The sequence below is a fragment of the Ranitomeya imitator genome, chromosome 5 (assembly GCF_032444005.1).
Source record: "Ranitomeya imitator isolate aRanImi1 chromosome 5, aRanImi1.pri, whole genome shotgun sequence".
Classification (NCBI taxonomy): domain Eukaryota; kingdom Metazoa; phylum Chordata; class Amphibia; order Anura; family Dendrobatidae; genus Ranitomeya; species Ranitomeya imitator.
The window spans coordinates 468,671,379-468,688,781 of record NC_091286.1 but is presented as its reverse complement, the minus strand read 5'-3'; the positions used below and the strand labels follow the sequence as shown (position 1 = coordinate 468,688,781).

The window sequence follows — 17,403 nt, the reverse complement described above, 5'->3', positions numbered from 1 at the left end:
GTTTATATTTTGGCCAAAATACGCAAGCTCGTAACCCGCGTCAAGGGTCCTCACGCTTATGAGTCCTAATTCTAAACAGCAAGAGCACAAGAAGAGGATTCAGAGATCCTCCAAAAAATAGAAAAAAACAGCAAAACAAGGCAGAGCTTCTCACCTGCCTAGGCCTCTAAACAAATGCACTATCAGGATGCAGTTGACCCATGTGGTTAAGATGGAGACAACACAGGTGCAGCATAACCGATGAGGCAGCCACTCTCAACCTACCAAACTAATGGAGGGGGTGGCTGCTTGGCACAATGCTGCACATAAAAGACTTGTATGTGGCGTTGTTCACACAATGGAGATGCACAGCATCCAGGCAAGCCTAGTAGTGACACCCTTCTATTAGATCAGGCGGGCCTGCCCAGCGCTATCCAAATGCACCCCATGTGAACAGACACCACAGTTTACAAGACAAAAATCCCCCCAGGATGTGCACGGAGGAATATTGAGACCATGGGAGTGCAGGTATAGCTGTGATTGCAATGCAGAATAAAAGTGAGTATACACGTAGGTCTTAGACAAACTATTTGTCCATGGCAGATTTAGGAAAGCCTGCTTTTTTAACAGACTACAGAATGATAGTGGGGTAGTCCGTTTCCTTCCTGGCTGGGTTCTCCATGTGGCTGAAGGCCACAAGTTGCTTGTAGAAGCCAATGAAGCAGAGGGTTAGGTGTGTCAGATTCTGTGTCAGTGTCAGTCTGGTGTTTGCAAGAGTGCAGATCAGAAGGCTCTGCAGAGCTCCACCTGTGTGAGGCAACACAGTCAAGCAGAGCCAAACAGCCAATGGAGCTGAAAAGCCTGGCACTCACACCATACACAGCGATGCAGTCACCCATGGTAACTGGTCTCAGAGGTGGAGTGGTGTGTTTATTGGCTGCAATCTGGAGGATATTGTGTGCTGTGTAATTTTTGTGAGTTGAACACTAAAGAGATGTTTGTTTTTGGAACTTTCCTGAGTCACTGCCTCATCACTGCACAGCGTGGATACCTCTGCACTACAATATGTATAAAAGGAGAGGGTAAGTGGCACACACCATATATACTGGGTGTACAAATACGAATCCACTCCGTAATTTATAGAAAAAGAAGAATTTGGCACTTCAAAGACCAAATGCAATAGTTGCATAGGTCCATACCGGCGAATAGGAGAAAGGCACAACCTGCACTGAACAGCATGCTCAGAGGGCACAGTTGTGCCTTTCTCCTAAGTGCCGGTATGGAATCTTTGTGCTGTCTTTTTCCTATACTGAGGAAGGCCATTATGGCCGAAATGTTAATATCAAACTAGGGTTGAGCGAAACAGATCGGAACTTTTCAAAAGTCGCCGACTTTTAGCAAAGTCGGGTTTCGTGAAAACCCGACCCGATCCCACTCTGGGATCGGGTCAGCGATCTGTACTCAAAAGTTGGGTTTCGTTTATATATATACATATATATATATATCATAGAGGCACATATATATATTTATATTTACTTCAGCGCGATAATGTTGAAAAGCCGGTAATTCAATTGCCGGCTTTTCATTTCTCCTGCCTAAACCCGACATGATATGAGACATGGTTTACATACAGTAAACCATGTCATATCCCCCTTTTTTTGCATATTACACACAACTAATGTTAGTAGTGTGTATGTGCAAAATTTCGGCACTCTAGCTATTAAATGTAAGGGTTAAATCACGGAAAAAATTGGTGTGGGCTTCCACGCAATTTTCTCCGCCAGAGTAGTAAAGCCAGTGACTGAGGGCAGATATTAATAGCCTGGAGAGGGTCCATGGTTATTGCCCCCCCCCCTGGCTAAAAACATCTGCCCCCAGAGACCCCAGAAAAGGCACATCTGTAAGATGCGCCTATTCTGGCACTTGGCCACTCTCTTCCTATTCCGTGTAGCAGTGGGATATGGGGTAATGAAGGATTAATGCCACCTTGCTATTGTAAGGTGACAATAAGCCAGATTAATAATGGAGAGGCGTCAATTCTGACACCTATCCATTATTAATCCAATTGTCTGAAAGGGTTAAAAAAACACACACATTATTAAAAAGTATTTTAATGAAATAAACACACAGGTTGTTGTAATATTTTATTGTAGTCTGGTGGATACACAGCTGATAGCTTTGTATCTTTGACATCTTTTGCTTTGATGAATGCTTTGCACACTCTTGGCATTCTCTTGATGAGCTTCAAGACGTAGTCACCGGAAATGGTCTTCCAACAATCTTGAAGGAGTTCCCAGAGATGCTTAGCACTTGTTGGCCCTTTTGCCTTCACTCTGCAGTCCAGCTCACCCCAAACCATCTCGATTGGGTTCAGGTCTGGTGACTGTGGAGGCAAGGTCATCTGGCATAGCACCCCATCACTCTCCTTCTTGGTCAAATAGCCCTTACACAGCCTGGAGATGTGTTTTGGGTCATTGTCCTGTTGAAAAATAAATGATGGTCCAGCTAAACGCAAACCAGATGGAATAGCATGCTGCTGCAAGATGCTGTGGTAGCCATGCTGGTTCAGTATGCCTTCAATTTTGAATAAATCCCCAACATTGTCACCAGCAAAGCACACCCACACCATCACACCTCCTCCTCCATGCTTCACGGTGGGTACTAAGTATGTAGAGTCCATCTGTTCACCGATTCTGCGTCACGCAAAGACACGTTGTTTGGAACCAAAGATCTCAAATTTAGACTCATCAGACCAAATCACAGATTTCCACTGATCTAATGTCCATTCCTTTTGTTCTTTAGCCCAAACAAGTCTCTTCTGCTTGTTGCCTGTCCTTAGCAGTGGTTTCCTAGCAGCTATTTTAACAGAAAGGCCTGCTGCACAAAGTCTCCTCTTAACAGTTGTTGTAGAGATGTGCTAGAACTTTGTGTGACATTGACCTGGTCTCTAATCTGAGCTGCGATTTCTGAGGCTGGTGACTCGGATAAACTTATCCTCAGAAGCAGAGGTGACTCTTGGTCTTCCTTTCCTAGGGCGGTCCTCATGTGAGCCAGTTTCTTTGTAGTGCTTGATGGTTTTTGCCACTGCACTTGGGGACACTTTCAGAGTTTTCCGAATTTTTCAGACTGACTGACCTTCATTTCTTAAAATAATGATGGTCACTTGTTTTTCCTTACTTAGCTGCTTTTTTCTTACCATGATACAAATTCCAACAGTCTATTTAGTAGGCCTATCAGCTGTGTATCCACCAGACTTCTGAACAACACAACTGATGGTCCCAACCCCATTTATAAGGCAAGAAATCCCACTTATTAAACCTGACAGGACACACCTGTGAAGTGAAAACCATTCCCGGTTACTACCTCTTGAAGCTCATCAAGAGAATGCCAAGAGTGTGCAAAAAAGTCATCAAAGCAAAAGGTGGATACTTTGAAGAACCTGTAATATATGACATAATTTCAGTTGTTTCACACTTTTTTGTTAAGTATATAATTCCACATGTGTTAATTCATAGTTTTGATGCCTTCAGTGTGAATGTACAATTTTCATAGTCATGAAAATACAGAAAAATCTTTAAATGAGAAGTTGTGTCCAAACTTTTGGTCTGTACTGTGTATGTATATATATATATATATATATATATATATATATATATATACTAGATGGTGGCCTGATTCTAACGCATCGGGTATTCTAGAATATGCATGTCCACATAGTATATTGCACAGCCCACGTAGTGTATTGCCCAGCCACGTAGTATATTGCCCAGTGACGTAGTATATTGCACAGTCACGTACTATATTGCCCAGCCACGTAGTATATTGCCCAGTGACGTAGTATATTGCCCAGTCACGTAGTATATTGCCCAGCTACGTAGTATATTGCCCAACAACATAGTATATTGCCCAGCCACGTAGTATATTGCCCAGTGACATATTATATTGCCCAGTGACATAGTATATTGCCCAGCCACGTAGTACATTGCCCAGTGACATATTATATTGCCCAGTGACATAGTATATTGCCCAGCCACATAGTATATTGCAGTCACGTAGTATATTGCCCAGTCACGTAGTATATTGCCCAGCCACATAGTATATTGCCCAACCACGTAGTATATTGCCCAACCACGTAGTATATTGTCCAGTGACATACTATATTGCGTAGCCACGTAGTATATTGCCCTGTTACGTAGTATATTGCGCAGCCACATAGTATATTGCCCTGTGACGTAGTATATTGCCCAGTGACGTAGTATACAGCACAGAGCCACGTATTATATTGCCCAGCCACTTAGTATATTGGCCAGGTACGTAGCATATTGCCCAGTTACATAGTATATTGCCCAGCAACATTGTATACAGCACAGAGCCACATAGTATACTGCACAGCAAAGTAGTATACACCACAGAGCCACGTAGTATATTGCCCAGTCACGAAGTATATTGCCCATCTATGTAGTATATTGCCCAGCCAGGTTTGTCACAGTTTACAAAATAAAAAATAAACATATTCTCACCTTTCCGAGGGCTCCTTGTAGTCCATGGCAGCTTCCGGTCCCAGGGTTAGTATGAGCGCAGGACCTGTGATGACGTCGCGGTCACATGACCGTGACGTCATGGCAGGTCTTTCTAGCGCAGGCGCGCAGGGCCTGTGATGACATCGCGGTCACATGACCGTGACATCATGGCAGGTCCTTCTCCCATACCATCTTTGCCAGCAGAACCTGCAACGGAAGATGGCGGCCGGCGAGAGCGGCTCAGCGGACTACAGAGGGTGAGTATAGCAGTTTTTTTTTTATTATTATTTTTAACATTACAATTTTTACAATTGATGCCGCATAGGCAGCATCAATAGTAAAAAATTGGGGAGACACAGGTTTAATAGCGGTGATAACGGAGTGCGTTACCCGCGGCATAACGTGGTCCGTTACTGCCGGCATTAACCCTGTGTTAGCAGTGACCGGAGGGGAGTATGCGGGCGACAGGCACTGACTGCGGGGAGTAAGGAGCGGCCATTTTCTTCTGGACTGTGCCCGTCGCTGATTGGTCGCGGCAGCCACGACAGTCAGCTGGCGAGACCAATCAGTGAATAAAGAACCGTGACAGAAGGACAGAAAGACAGAAGTGACCCTTAGACAATTATATAGTAGATATTAGGTCTCGAGTTCCCGCTTCTGCACAGGGGGAATCTCGAGCCATCTCCGCTGCGGTCTCCCATTCTTATCCAGCCGCAGTGGAGTCTGCTCAGCAAGGACGTCGGTCCCAGCGTCTTGCTCAGTCTCACTCTGTACAGAGAGTTACTGCTGCTTCTTCAGCTTCTGCCATTAAAGCCAGTGCTGGTCAGCAGCGAGCGGACTTCTCTGGGACTAAGTCCTTGTCTGCACACACTGAGCATGCCCAGGGCAAGATCTCCCGTTGGAGATCGAGGGTCATGTGCTCAGGCTCTGCAGCACATTCCATTGGTCCTCTTGGCAGGTCTTGGAAGGGCAAAGTTTCTGTGGCCACTTCCTGTGCTGCAACTATATAAACTGCGCATGACCGCACGGCCATGCGCTAGTGAACAATTGTTAATGTGTGTATGTTGTGAGTGCAAGTCGTCCTTGGATACCCCTACCCTATTGAATGTCTGTTCGCGGAAGGTGTATGGTTGCTATCTAGCGCCCGACTTATCCTACAGCACGAATCACACATTACAGCGTCCAGTTGCTGTGACCGCCAGTACGGCGCCGTGCACTTCCTCTGTGCTTTCCTTACCCAAGCCTGGGTGGTTAGTGGCGTTCGTCAGTGCGGCACCGCATGCACTCTTGTGCCTTAATATTGTTATTGAGTTTCCTTACACACCCAGTTGCGGTGTTGTGCCAGCAAGGGTCTAATCGGACTTCAATCCTAGTTGAGGTTGAGTTCGCTGACTACTTGCTCGCGCTCTATGTGCGGTACCGCGGTCCTGTGACGCAACAGGATCGCTTCCTTCACGCTGGGTGAAGTTTAACCCACGTGTGTATACTTATGAGTACCGCCATATAGTCCGTCATTACTTGGCAGCAGGTTCCATCTCTGCACGGTGGACCCCGGGCTGCGAACGCACCATACTCTATCTGTCTTATCATTTGGTGCGTTCCGCTAGCCCTAACAGTAGATATATGATTTGCCTTTTTGGTATTTTTACCTTTCTTTTAATATATTCTGAGAAATTCAGATTTCTCGCTCACACCACCATGTACATTGGACGGTGCTATTGTATTTTTTATGAGGATAATACTATAGCATAATACTCAAAATAATTATATTCAATGAGGCAGTGTTGATGACTGATTTTTTTCACTGTTAGTATCTGTATGTGAAATAAAATCACAATATGCTGAAATTTCCCACTGAAATTGGAGGACACTCACCCATTTAAGCTATGGGTGCGTAGAAAATATCAAACTGTTCTCAGATGAAATCTGAGTACTCAAACAATGGAGAAGATGGAGAAATTTTGGTCTCCATCTTCTCCTCAGGCCAGGATCACATATCCATAGATTCTATTCACACTATGCTGACACTCAGTTCAAACTCTGATCAAGATGTCATTAGTATAATTGACCAGATTCCCTCGAATTAGAGAATTTATGGTTGTATGACCCTAGCCTTAAGCTATAGTCAGATAGCTGAGAGAATCACACAAATTATGCAAATGACTCTGTTCAGAGTTTGATCAGTGTGTCAGCACAGTGTGCTCCAATTCTCTCTGATGGGAGAATCGGAGGACGCTGTGAGGAAAAGATGGAGATCAAAATTTGTAAATGTTCTCTATTGTGTCAAATGTCATTCGAGCTAAGTCTGATGATTTCCATGCATTCATGAACTTACATTGCCAAATAAAATTTGAATATTGGCTCAAACCTGGACTTGCTGCAATTTTTTTTTACCTCAGACTGGTTCGATCCGTGGAAAAAATCAGACATGTGTGTGACCCTGTAGTTTAAAATTGGTCCAAGTGAGATCTGATGTTTTGATATGATGGAAAATAAATTGGTGTGCATCATAACACTTATCCTGTTGTCCCTGCATGGTCCCTCTTCTCCCTCCATGGAAGGATTCCGACATACACACCGCCCAGGCCGCGCGGGGACCTCCCAGTCTCCTGGCATGTCTCCTGCTCTATGCTTCCTGTGCACTCCGCACAGACTTCCTGGTAGTGCATCTAGTGCACGCATGCTCACCCGTTCTTAAAGGGGCTTCACGTGCACCTTGATAATGCTCACAGCCAAAAGTACAAAGGGCACCCTCCCCAGTATGGTGGTGACTGAGCAACCCCTATAGTTTCCCTACATCTCTTGCCTGTGCAACAGTATGTTGACTGGTCCCCCGTCCTAATCTAGTGAAGTCAGTTGTTAACCTGAAACCCGGTCCATGTTTGGCCAGAGCCTGAAACTGAACCCATGACCCTTGTGTGGCCATGCCCTGAACCTGAACCCTTGGTCCTTGTGCAGCAAGTGCCTGAATCTGAACATCTGGTCCTTGTGTGGCCAGGGGCAAAACCTGAAGCTGCATCGGTGGTACCTGTACCTTGAAGCTGCATCGGTGGCATCTGAACTCTGAAGCCTTATCAGTGAAACCTACACCTGAAGATGCACCGACTGTACCTGAGTCCTAAAGTTGCACTGGCAGTACCTGAGCCTGAAGTCACACCAGCGCTACCCAAACCTGTAACCAATACGGCAGCACTTGGACTTGCACCACTGTCTTCCCTGGTTAATATTCCAGAGTCAGCATTATCAGAGCCTGTTCCAGTACTCGAATCCAGCCCTATCTGTCACTCCATGTCATTATTTGTTCTGCCCGAGTAGACAGAATCCGTGCAGTCTGAACAGAGTCTGTATCCTGTCTTGCCAGTTACTCTGAGCCCAGTCCGTGTCTGCGAGTCTGACACCTGGGGTTAGCAACTTCAGTGCTGGGGACTGCCTAGGAGTGGTACCTGACAGCTACCTGCAGCTCAAGTTTAACTCGACCATGAGGAGTTCTAGCGAAGACAAGGTAACCGCTTAAGCATGCCCCTCCTGGGTAAGCCCGGCCGGTGGCACAGTAGGTTCATGATCCATGGGCACCACACTCCTGTGTGACATGCATCTGGCCTTAACACATTATATCAAAATGCCATTCTTCCTAACCTCCTCTACCCACCTCCAGTTCCATACCTCTAACATATCCAAGATCTTCCTAGAATTTCCTTTATTATTTTAATTGCTTCATGATTATATTTTCAATAGCATAAATATTTAATGGCTTTTACAATTCTACTAAATTTTCATAGTGGCTGTGTACATGCAGACTATACTAAATCTACAATGAAGATTGATTTGACTTATCATACCAATAAAAGAGGATAAAAGCAGTACATTATCACTTATTATGTGCATTTGCACAGTTAGTTAGTGGACATCGAGTCTTACCCAGTCTATACTCTAGATGTAAAGGTTGGGCCATTTATATGGATACACCTAAATAAAATGGGAATGGTTGGTGATATCAATTTTCTGTTTATGGCACATTATTATATGGGAGGGGGAAAACTTTTCAAGATGGGTGGTGACCATGGTGGCCATTTTGAAGTCAGCCATTTTGGATCCAACTTTTTTTTCCAATGGGAAGAGGGTCATGTGACACATAAAACGTGTTGAAAATTTCACAAGCAAAACAATGGTGTGCTTGGTTTTAATGTAACTTTATTCTTTCATGAGTTATTTACAAGTTTATTACCACTTATAAAATGTGTTCAAAGTGCTGCCCTTTGTGTTGGAATGTCAATGCAAACCTCTTCTCCCAATCATGACAGGCTGACAGCAACACTGCAGAGGAAATGCTAGTACAGGCTTCCAGTATCGTTGTTTCAGATGCTGCACATCTTGTATCTTCAAAGCATAGACAATTGCCTTCAGATGAGCCCAAAGATAAAAGTCTAAAGGTACCTTCACACTAAACGATATTGCTAGCGATCCGTGACGTTGCAGCGTCCTGGCTAGCGATATCGTTCAGTTTGACACGCAGCAGCGATCAGAATCCTGCTGTGATGTCGTTGGTCGGGGCTAGAAGGCCAGAACTTTATTTGGTCGCTGGCTCTCCCGCTGACATTGCTGAATTGGCGTGTGTGACACCGATTCAGCGATGTCTTCGCTGGTAACCAGGGTAAACATCGGGTTACTAAGCGCAGGGACGCGCTTAATAACCCGATGTTTACCCTGGTTACCATCCTAAAAGTAAAAAAAACAAACGATTCATACTTACCTTCCCCTGTCTGTCCTCCGGCGCTGTGCTTTCCTGCACTCACTGTGAGCACAGCGGCCGGAAAGCACAGCGGTGACGTCACCGCTCTGCTTTCCGGCCACTGTGCTCACAGCCAGTACAGAGAAGCAGAGCGCCGGGGACAGACAGCGGAAGGTAAGTATGAATCGTTTTTTTTTTTTACTTTTAGGATGGTAACCAGGGTAAACATCGGGTTACTAAGCGCGGCCCTGCGCTTAGTAACCCGATGTTTACCCTGGTTACCGGCATCGTTGGTCGCTGGAGAGCTGTCTGTGTGACAGCTCTCCAGCGACCAAACAGCGACGCTGCAGCGATCCGGATCGTTGTCTGGATCGCTGCAGCGTCGTTTAGTGTGAAGGTACCTTAAGGGGGTCAGATCAGGAGACCTTTGTTGCACATTCAACAGGCCCACGATGACCAATCCACTTTACAAGAAACTGTTCATTTAGGAATGCTCGGACCTGACACCCATAATATGGTGCACCACCACATTTTTACTTTCTGATCTATGCTCAGACATAGATTAGTTTAGCATAGATGACTTTTATAAAATACCCCAAATGTAGGTTGGGTGATTTTGGACTAATCTCCAGGCTTTGTGCATTTCTACTAATCTAAGTGATTGAAGGTCTCAGTAAAAGTATATATCAATTAACATTGAATACTTTTCTAGTTGACAGCTTGGTCGCTGGCTCAAAGTGTTAAAAGGATCATTCCTTTACAACTGATTGAGTTTTTATCATGAATGGATATGATTTAAGCTTGCCAAAGAAATATTTTACTTTACCTGAATCATTGCCTTGAAATATTACAAACATCTGCTTGTTTTAAACAATATGGAGCTCCAGTCTAAGGGAATGTGTCCACTTTAAGGATGGCCGGCGGTATCGTCGGAGTGGCTTAGCCGCTCTGCGGTAAGCCCCGCCCCCTTTCTGGGACGCGATGATGCCGGATGTGTTCATAGCACACATCCGGCATCATCGCTCCCCACCACAGGGCCCTGTGCTATATCTTGCAGTGACGCAGCATCGCCGCAAGATATACGGACATGCTGCGATCATGTCCGGAGTCGCAGGGCCGCCGCGTGCGTGTTACCACGCATAGTGGAGACGGGATTTAATTCAATCCCCTCCACTATGCTGTAACATCTGGACGCTGCGTGTCTGATGCTGCGGCTCTATGCAGCGTCAGACACGCAGCATTTCCTGCACTTGGAAACATACCCTAAGACTTTTTATGTCTGTTTAATGTTGCTTCATAATGACATTCAATAATAACAATGAATAGGCACGTGAAAATAAGAATACATGTTATGATATAATTATGTTCGGTTAAAGGTTGTGTAATAAAAGCAATACCAAGTGCCACCATGATGACATATGGATGTCAAAAAGAGAGGTATTTTCTGCTCAGATGTGGGTGTTTGTCCATTTTTGTGTTCTTTTTACCTTTCTTTTCTTTTCCATAAACAATTTGCAGTTTTAAATTACAGCACTCATTTTGTTATACAATACACTGAAAAAAAACAGAAATTCCATATTTGCTTTTTGTGGTTTTATTTCTATGGTTTCATTATGCTGTAAAAAATCCTGGTAACATGATTCTCAGGTTCAGTATGATTACAGCGATGCCAAACTTATATAAGTTTTTTTATTTAAGTGATGGAAAAAAATAGAAATTTGTTATAAAAAAATCTTTTTCTATCGCCCCTTTTATAAGACAATTTTATTGTTATGTCAATGGAGCTTGTTTTTTGCATGAAGAGCTAACATTTTTATTGTTGGCATTTTAAGGTAGATAGAATGTTTAGCTTGAAATTGCATTTTTAGGCAGAATTGTTGTGACTGAAAAACTGCAATTCCGTTGTATAGATTTGTTTTCTCTTTATGACATGTAAAGAATATTTAATTTAAATTTACCAAACCATGTTTTCTACATTTAAAATGGGGGGAAAGGAGAGTTTTTTTTATATATTTTTGTTCATATTTTCAAAAACTTTTTTTTAAAATTAATTAATTTTTAGTCTCCATACAGGATTTGAACTTGTAAACATTTGATTGCCTGCACTATACATCACAGTATTATAGTGTATAGTAAAATTGCAGTTCTCCTATGACTAAAGGTACCGTCACACATAACGATATCGTTAACGATATCATTGCTTTTTGTGGCATAGCAATGATATCATTAAGGAAATCGTTATGTGTGACAGCGACCAACGATCAGGCCCCTGCTGGGAGATCGTTGGTCGCTGAGGAAAGTCCAGAACTTTATTTCGTCGCTGGACTTCCCGCTGACATCGCTGGACCGGCGTGTGTGACGCCGATCCAGCGATGTCTTCACTGGTAACCAGAGTAAACATCGGGTTACTAATCGCAGGGCCGCGCTTAGTAACCCGATGTTTACCCTGGTTACCAGCATAAATGTTAAAAAAACAAACACTACATACTTACCTTCATCTGTCTGTCCCCGGCGCTGTGCTTCTCTGCACTCCTCCTGCATCCTGTGTCAGCGCCGGCCAGCTGGAAAGCAGAGCGGTGACGTCACCGCTCTGCTTTCCAGCTGACCGGCGCTGACAGTGCAGAGGAAAGCAGAGCGCCGGAGGACAAACAGCTGAAGGTAAGTATGTAGTGTTTGTTTTTTTAACGTTTACGCTGGTAACCAGGGTAAACATCGGGTTACTAAGCGCGGCCCTGCACTTAGTAACCCGATGTTTACCCTGGTTACCGGGGACCTCGGGATCGTTGGTCGCTGGAGAGCTGTCTGTGTGACAGCTCTCCAGTGACCAAACAGCGATGCTGCAGCGATCGACATCGTTGTCGGTATCGCTGCAGCGTTGCTTAAGGTACTGTCACACTGAACGATATCGCTAGCGATCCGTGACGTTGTAGCATCCTGGATAGCGATATCGTTCAGTTTGACACGCAGCAGCGATCAGGATCCTGCTGTGATGTCGTTGGTCGCTGCAGAAAGTCCAGCACTTTATTTCGTCGCTGGACCTCCTGCAGACATCGCTGAATCGGCGTGTGTGACGCCGATTCAGCGATGTCTTCACTGGTAACCAGGGTAAACATTGGGTTACTAAGCGCAGGGCTGCGCTTAGTAACCCGATGTTTACCCTGGTTACCAGCGTGAAAGTAAAGAAAACAAACACTACATACTTACCTTCCGCTGTCTGTCCCCCGCTGTGCTTCTCTGCACTGGCTGTGAGCGCCGGCCAACCGGAAAGCACAGCGGTGATGTCACCGCTGTGCTTTCCGGCCGCTGTGCTCACAGTCAGTGCAGGAAAGCACAGCGCCGAGGACAGACAGCGGAAGGTAAGTATGTAGTGTTGGTTTTTTACTTTTACGATGGTAACCAGGGTAAACATTGGGTTACTAAGCGCGGCCCTGCGCTTAGTAACCCGATGTTTACCCTGGTTACCGGCATTGTTGGTCGCTGTGTGACAGCTCTCCAGCGACCAAACAGCGACGCTGCAGCGATCGACATCGTTGTCGGTATCGCTGCAGCGTCGCTTAGTGTGACGGTACCTTTAGTGTGACGGTACCCTAAGCTTCAGAGGAGGCCAAGATATTCTTCTGCTGGTCATTGTCTGCCATAGCAATTCATTTGGTTTGACCATAATTGTGTCATGAAAATGCCAGTGTCAGAGACTAACAGCACTGTTTTAATAGTTAAATTACAACAATCAGAGCAAACATTTTAAAAATGTTTGGAAAATTCTTCACATGTCAGTGTCTTCAGTAAATGTGGTGACAGTTTTCACACGTACTGGAGACACTTACACATGCAGACCCATTCAAGTGAATGGATCTGCGCATATATCAGTGGTTGCATAGACCATATGTCCATAGGCAAAGCAAGCTGACATGTCCATTATTAGCAGCAACACAGGCCGCAAAACATCCTGCACATGGACACACTGATGACACACGGAATACCTCCGTGTATCATCAGTGTGACACGTACAGGTGCCTGGGAATCAGATGTACAGTTCATGATTTTCCCGGATGCTGGGTCCTGAAGACAGCTCACATCGTTGTCCCCTGCTCTGCCGCTGATCAGCATGAGTAGGGGACAATGCTGAGAGTTGTATTCAAGTGTAAAATTAAGAATACAATAAAAAAGGTTCTTATACTCACCTTAACACCTAATCCCCTGAAGCCATTGTCTACTGTAAACACAAAAACAACAACAATATCCCTCACCTGACAACAATATCCCTCACCTGTCTGAAGTAGAAAGTTTACCTAAGATCATGGGCATTGGATGATGGGACTACTAATCCCATTAGCCCATCCCAGATGTTGCTGATAATAGCCTGGGCTGTAAATAAATACATTTTTAAAATAATGTGAGTTCCCCTGTATTCTTGACAACCATCCAATCAAAACTGTCAGCTACGGGCTGCAACCCTCAGCTGTCAGCTTTAGCAAGGCTGGTTACCAAAAAAAGAGGGGTCCCCATAGCTTTTTTTATATTATATAAATAAATAATTTACAAAAAGGCTTTGAGTGCCACCAGTTTGACAGCCATCCAAGCTAAAGCAGACAGCTGGAGTAGATATCCCTTCTTAAACCGTTGGATAAAAAAGTGATTTCAAACTTCTTAGACAATTTCTCTTACCTGAGCTCACAAAATACTACTAATTATTGAATGAATGTGATAAACAAAAAACTATTAACCCATTCACACTACAGCCCATTTTCATTTTTGGGTTTTTCTGTTTTGCTCACCTTCTTCCCAGAGCCATAACTTTTTTATTTTTCCATCAATTTCACCATGTGATGGCATGTACAGTATTTGTGAGTGGAGCAAGATGTACTTTTGAACCACATCATTGTTTTTGCCATAGACTGTACTAGAAATTTTGGGAAAAAATTCCAAGTGTGGGAAAATTGCAAAGAAAGTGCAGTTCCACAATTTTTTTTTTTTACCATGTTCAGCAAATGCTAAAGCAGACCTTCCATTATGAGTTCGGAAATAGAAAGCATCCCTAGGTTATGTTTTATTTAAGTAGTGAAAAAAAATCCAAAGTTTGGTAAAAAAAATTATGTCATTTTCCAACTGTAGGATCTCCATTATTTGGTATCGGGGGCTGGGTGAGGGCTTTTTTTTTTGCACACCGAGTTGACATTTTTATTGATAACATTTAGGTGTAAATATGATTTTTTAATTGCTTGTTATTGTGTTTTAATGCAATGCTGAGGTGGGCAAAAACCGTAATTCTGGCATTTTGGCTTTTTTTCTTTATATACCATTTACCGATCGGATTAATTCTTTTTATATAGATAGGGCAATTCCGAACTATATATGAGTATTTTTATTTTTTTAAATTGTTTTACTTTGAATAGGGTGAATGGGGGCAATTTAAAGTTTTATATATTTTTTCTTTTATATTTTTAAAAACATTTTTTTCTTATATGTATAAGTATTTTCTTATAAGTATAAAGATACTTGCGTCAATAGTTTCCATGGGAGACTATAAACTGAGATCATCTGATTGCCTGTGCTATACAGAGCAAGACTGTAGCCCTGGTCTGTATAGCAGAAATGCTCACTTGCTATGAATGCTGATCACCAGACGATGCTCATAGCTATCCAGCAATGACAACCACAGGGGTCTACTACAGACCCCGGGTTGTCATGCGAACCAGTTGGCAACCCACGGTCATGTGACATGGGTGCCAATGGGCAGGATTAGTGACGCGCTTCCAGCATGATCATGTTAAATGCCGCTGTCAAAGATTGACAGCGGCATTTAACAGATCAATAGCTGACATAGATCAAGATTCCACCCACAGCTGTTAAGGGCACATGTCAGCTGTTTAAATCAGCTGACATGTGCTGGAAAAATGTGGGCTAAGTGCCAGAGCTTACATCAAAAGCGTAGACCCCACATGCACCGTACATGTACAGCGCATGTCGTGAAGGGGTTAAAAATTTATTTTATTATCATGAAGATATGTGTTGCACTGTGCATTTTGATATTTTTACAGATCATGTTTGTTTTCAACATCCAGAAAACAATATTTAGATTTGCATGAAAGTGTAATGTGTTTATTTACATTTTATAGCTTTTATTTGATTTTTATTTATTTATGTTGATTATGTGACAAAGCACGTTACCTTGTACTATAGATATACAGTATATATCAATATGGCATGCAAAAGCCTTCTTTGATATGGCATGATTTAACACTAGATGTGTTGCAAAATAAATGATTATTAGTTTTATTAATTGTTTAATTTTTTTTGATACAGGTCTCTTTCAAAGGGCAATTGCACAAAGTGGAACTGCCTTGTCTAGTTGGGCAGTTAGCTTTCAGCCTGCCAAATATGCCCGTATTCTAGCAACTAAAGTTGGATGCAACATGACTGACACTGTAGAACTTGTGGAATGTCTACAGAAAAAGCCTTACAGAGAACTTGTGGACCAAGACATACAGCCAGCAAGGTATCACATAGCCTTTGGACCAGTAATAGATGGTGACGTAATACCTGATGATCCTCAGATCCTAATGGAACAGGGTGAATTTTTAAATTATGATATCATGTTGGGTGTAAATCAAGGAGAAGGACTTAAATTCGTAGAAAGTATTGTAGACCATGAGGATGGCATCTCTGCAAGTGACTTCGACTTTGCCGTTTCCAATTTTGTTGATAATTTGTATGGATATACTGAAGGAAAAGATATAATGAGGGAAACAATCAAATTTATGTATACTGATTGGGCAGATCGACACAATCCTGAGACAAGAAGGAAAACATTACTGGCATTATTCACTGACCATCAATGGGTTGCACCAGCAGTTGCAACTGCAGATCTACACTCAAACTTTGGTTCTCCTACATACTTTTATGCCTTTTACCATCATTGCCAATCAGATCAAGTGCCTGCTTGGGCAGATGCATCGCATGGGGATGAGGTACCCTATGTATTTGGAATTCCTATGATTGGACCTACAGAACTATTCCCATGCAATTTCTCCAAAAATGATGTTATGCTCAGTGCAGTAGTAATGACATATTGGACAAACTTTGCTAAAACGGGGTAAGTGTAATTCCTTTATTAAATGTATATTTATCAGCCATGTATATGCACAAATAATATACACGGTGTGCAGAATTATTAGGCAAGTTGTATTTTAGAGGATTATTTTTATTATTGATCAACAACTATGTTCTCAATCAACCCAAAAGACTAATAAATATCAAAGCTTAATATTTTTGGAAGTTGGAGTGTTTTTTTTTTTTAGATTTGGCTATCTTAGGAGGATATCTGTTTGTGCAGGTAACTAATACTGTGCAGAATTATTAGGCAAATTAATACAAACCAAATATGTTGCCATCTCACTTGTTTATTTTCACCAGGTCAACCAATATAACTGCATAAAATTTAGAAATAAACATTTCTGAAATGCAAAAGCAAAATCCAAAAAAATTAGTGACCAACATAGCCACCTTTCTTTATGATGACACTCAACAACCTTCCATCAATAGATTCTGTCAGTTGCTTCATCTGTTTACGACCAACATTGCGTGCAGCAGCCACCATAGCCTCCCAGACACTGTTCTGAGAGATGTACTGTTTTCCCTCCCTGTAGATCTCACATTTTATGAGGGACCACAGGTTCTCTATGCGGTTCAGATCAGGTGAACAAGGGGGCCATGTCATTCTTTTTTCTTCTTTGAGACCTTTACTGGCCAGCCACGCTGTGGAGTAGTTGGAGGCATGTGATGGAGCATTGTCCTGCATGAAAATCATGTTTTTCTTGAACGATACTGACTTTTTCCTGTACCACTGCTTGAAGAAGTTGTCTTCCAGAAACTGGCAGTGGGTCTGGGAGTTGAGCTTCACTCCATCCTCAACCCAAAAAGGTCCCACAAGTTCATCTTTCATGATACCAGCCCATACCAGTACCCCATCTCCACCTTGCTGGCGTCTGAGTCGGAGTGGAGCTCTCTGCCCTTTACTGATCCAGCCTCTGGCCCATCCATCTGGCCCATCAAGAGTCACTCTCATTTCATCAGTCCATAAAACTTTTGAAAAGTCAGTCTTAAGATATTTCTTGGCCCTGTCTTGGTGTATTATGTTATGTTTCTTGTTCAAAGGTGGTGGTTTTTCAGTCTTCC

General features: G+C 43.1%; 1 protein-coding gene across 8 annotated transcripts in view; it reads left to right on the top strand.

Annotated features, from left to right (window-relative positions):
- Positions 1–17,403, top strand: part of NLGN1 (neuroligin 1) — a 1,437,853-nt gene that overhangs the window by 1,384,064 nt on the left and 36,386 nt on the right. For all 8 annotated transcript variants that reach the window (XM_069727295.1, XM_069727297.1, XM_069727298.1 and 5 more), the window contains one exon: positions 15,532–16,321. In XM_069727295.1, coding sequence (XP_069583396.1) covers positions 15,532–16,321 — 790 coding nt within the window. The remainder of the gene's footprint in view (positions 1–15,531; positions 16,322–17,403) is intronic.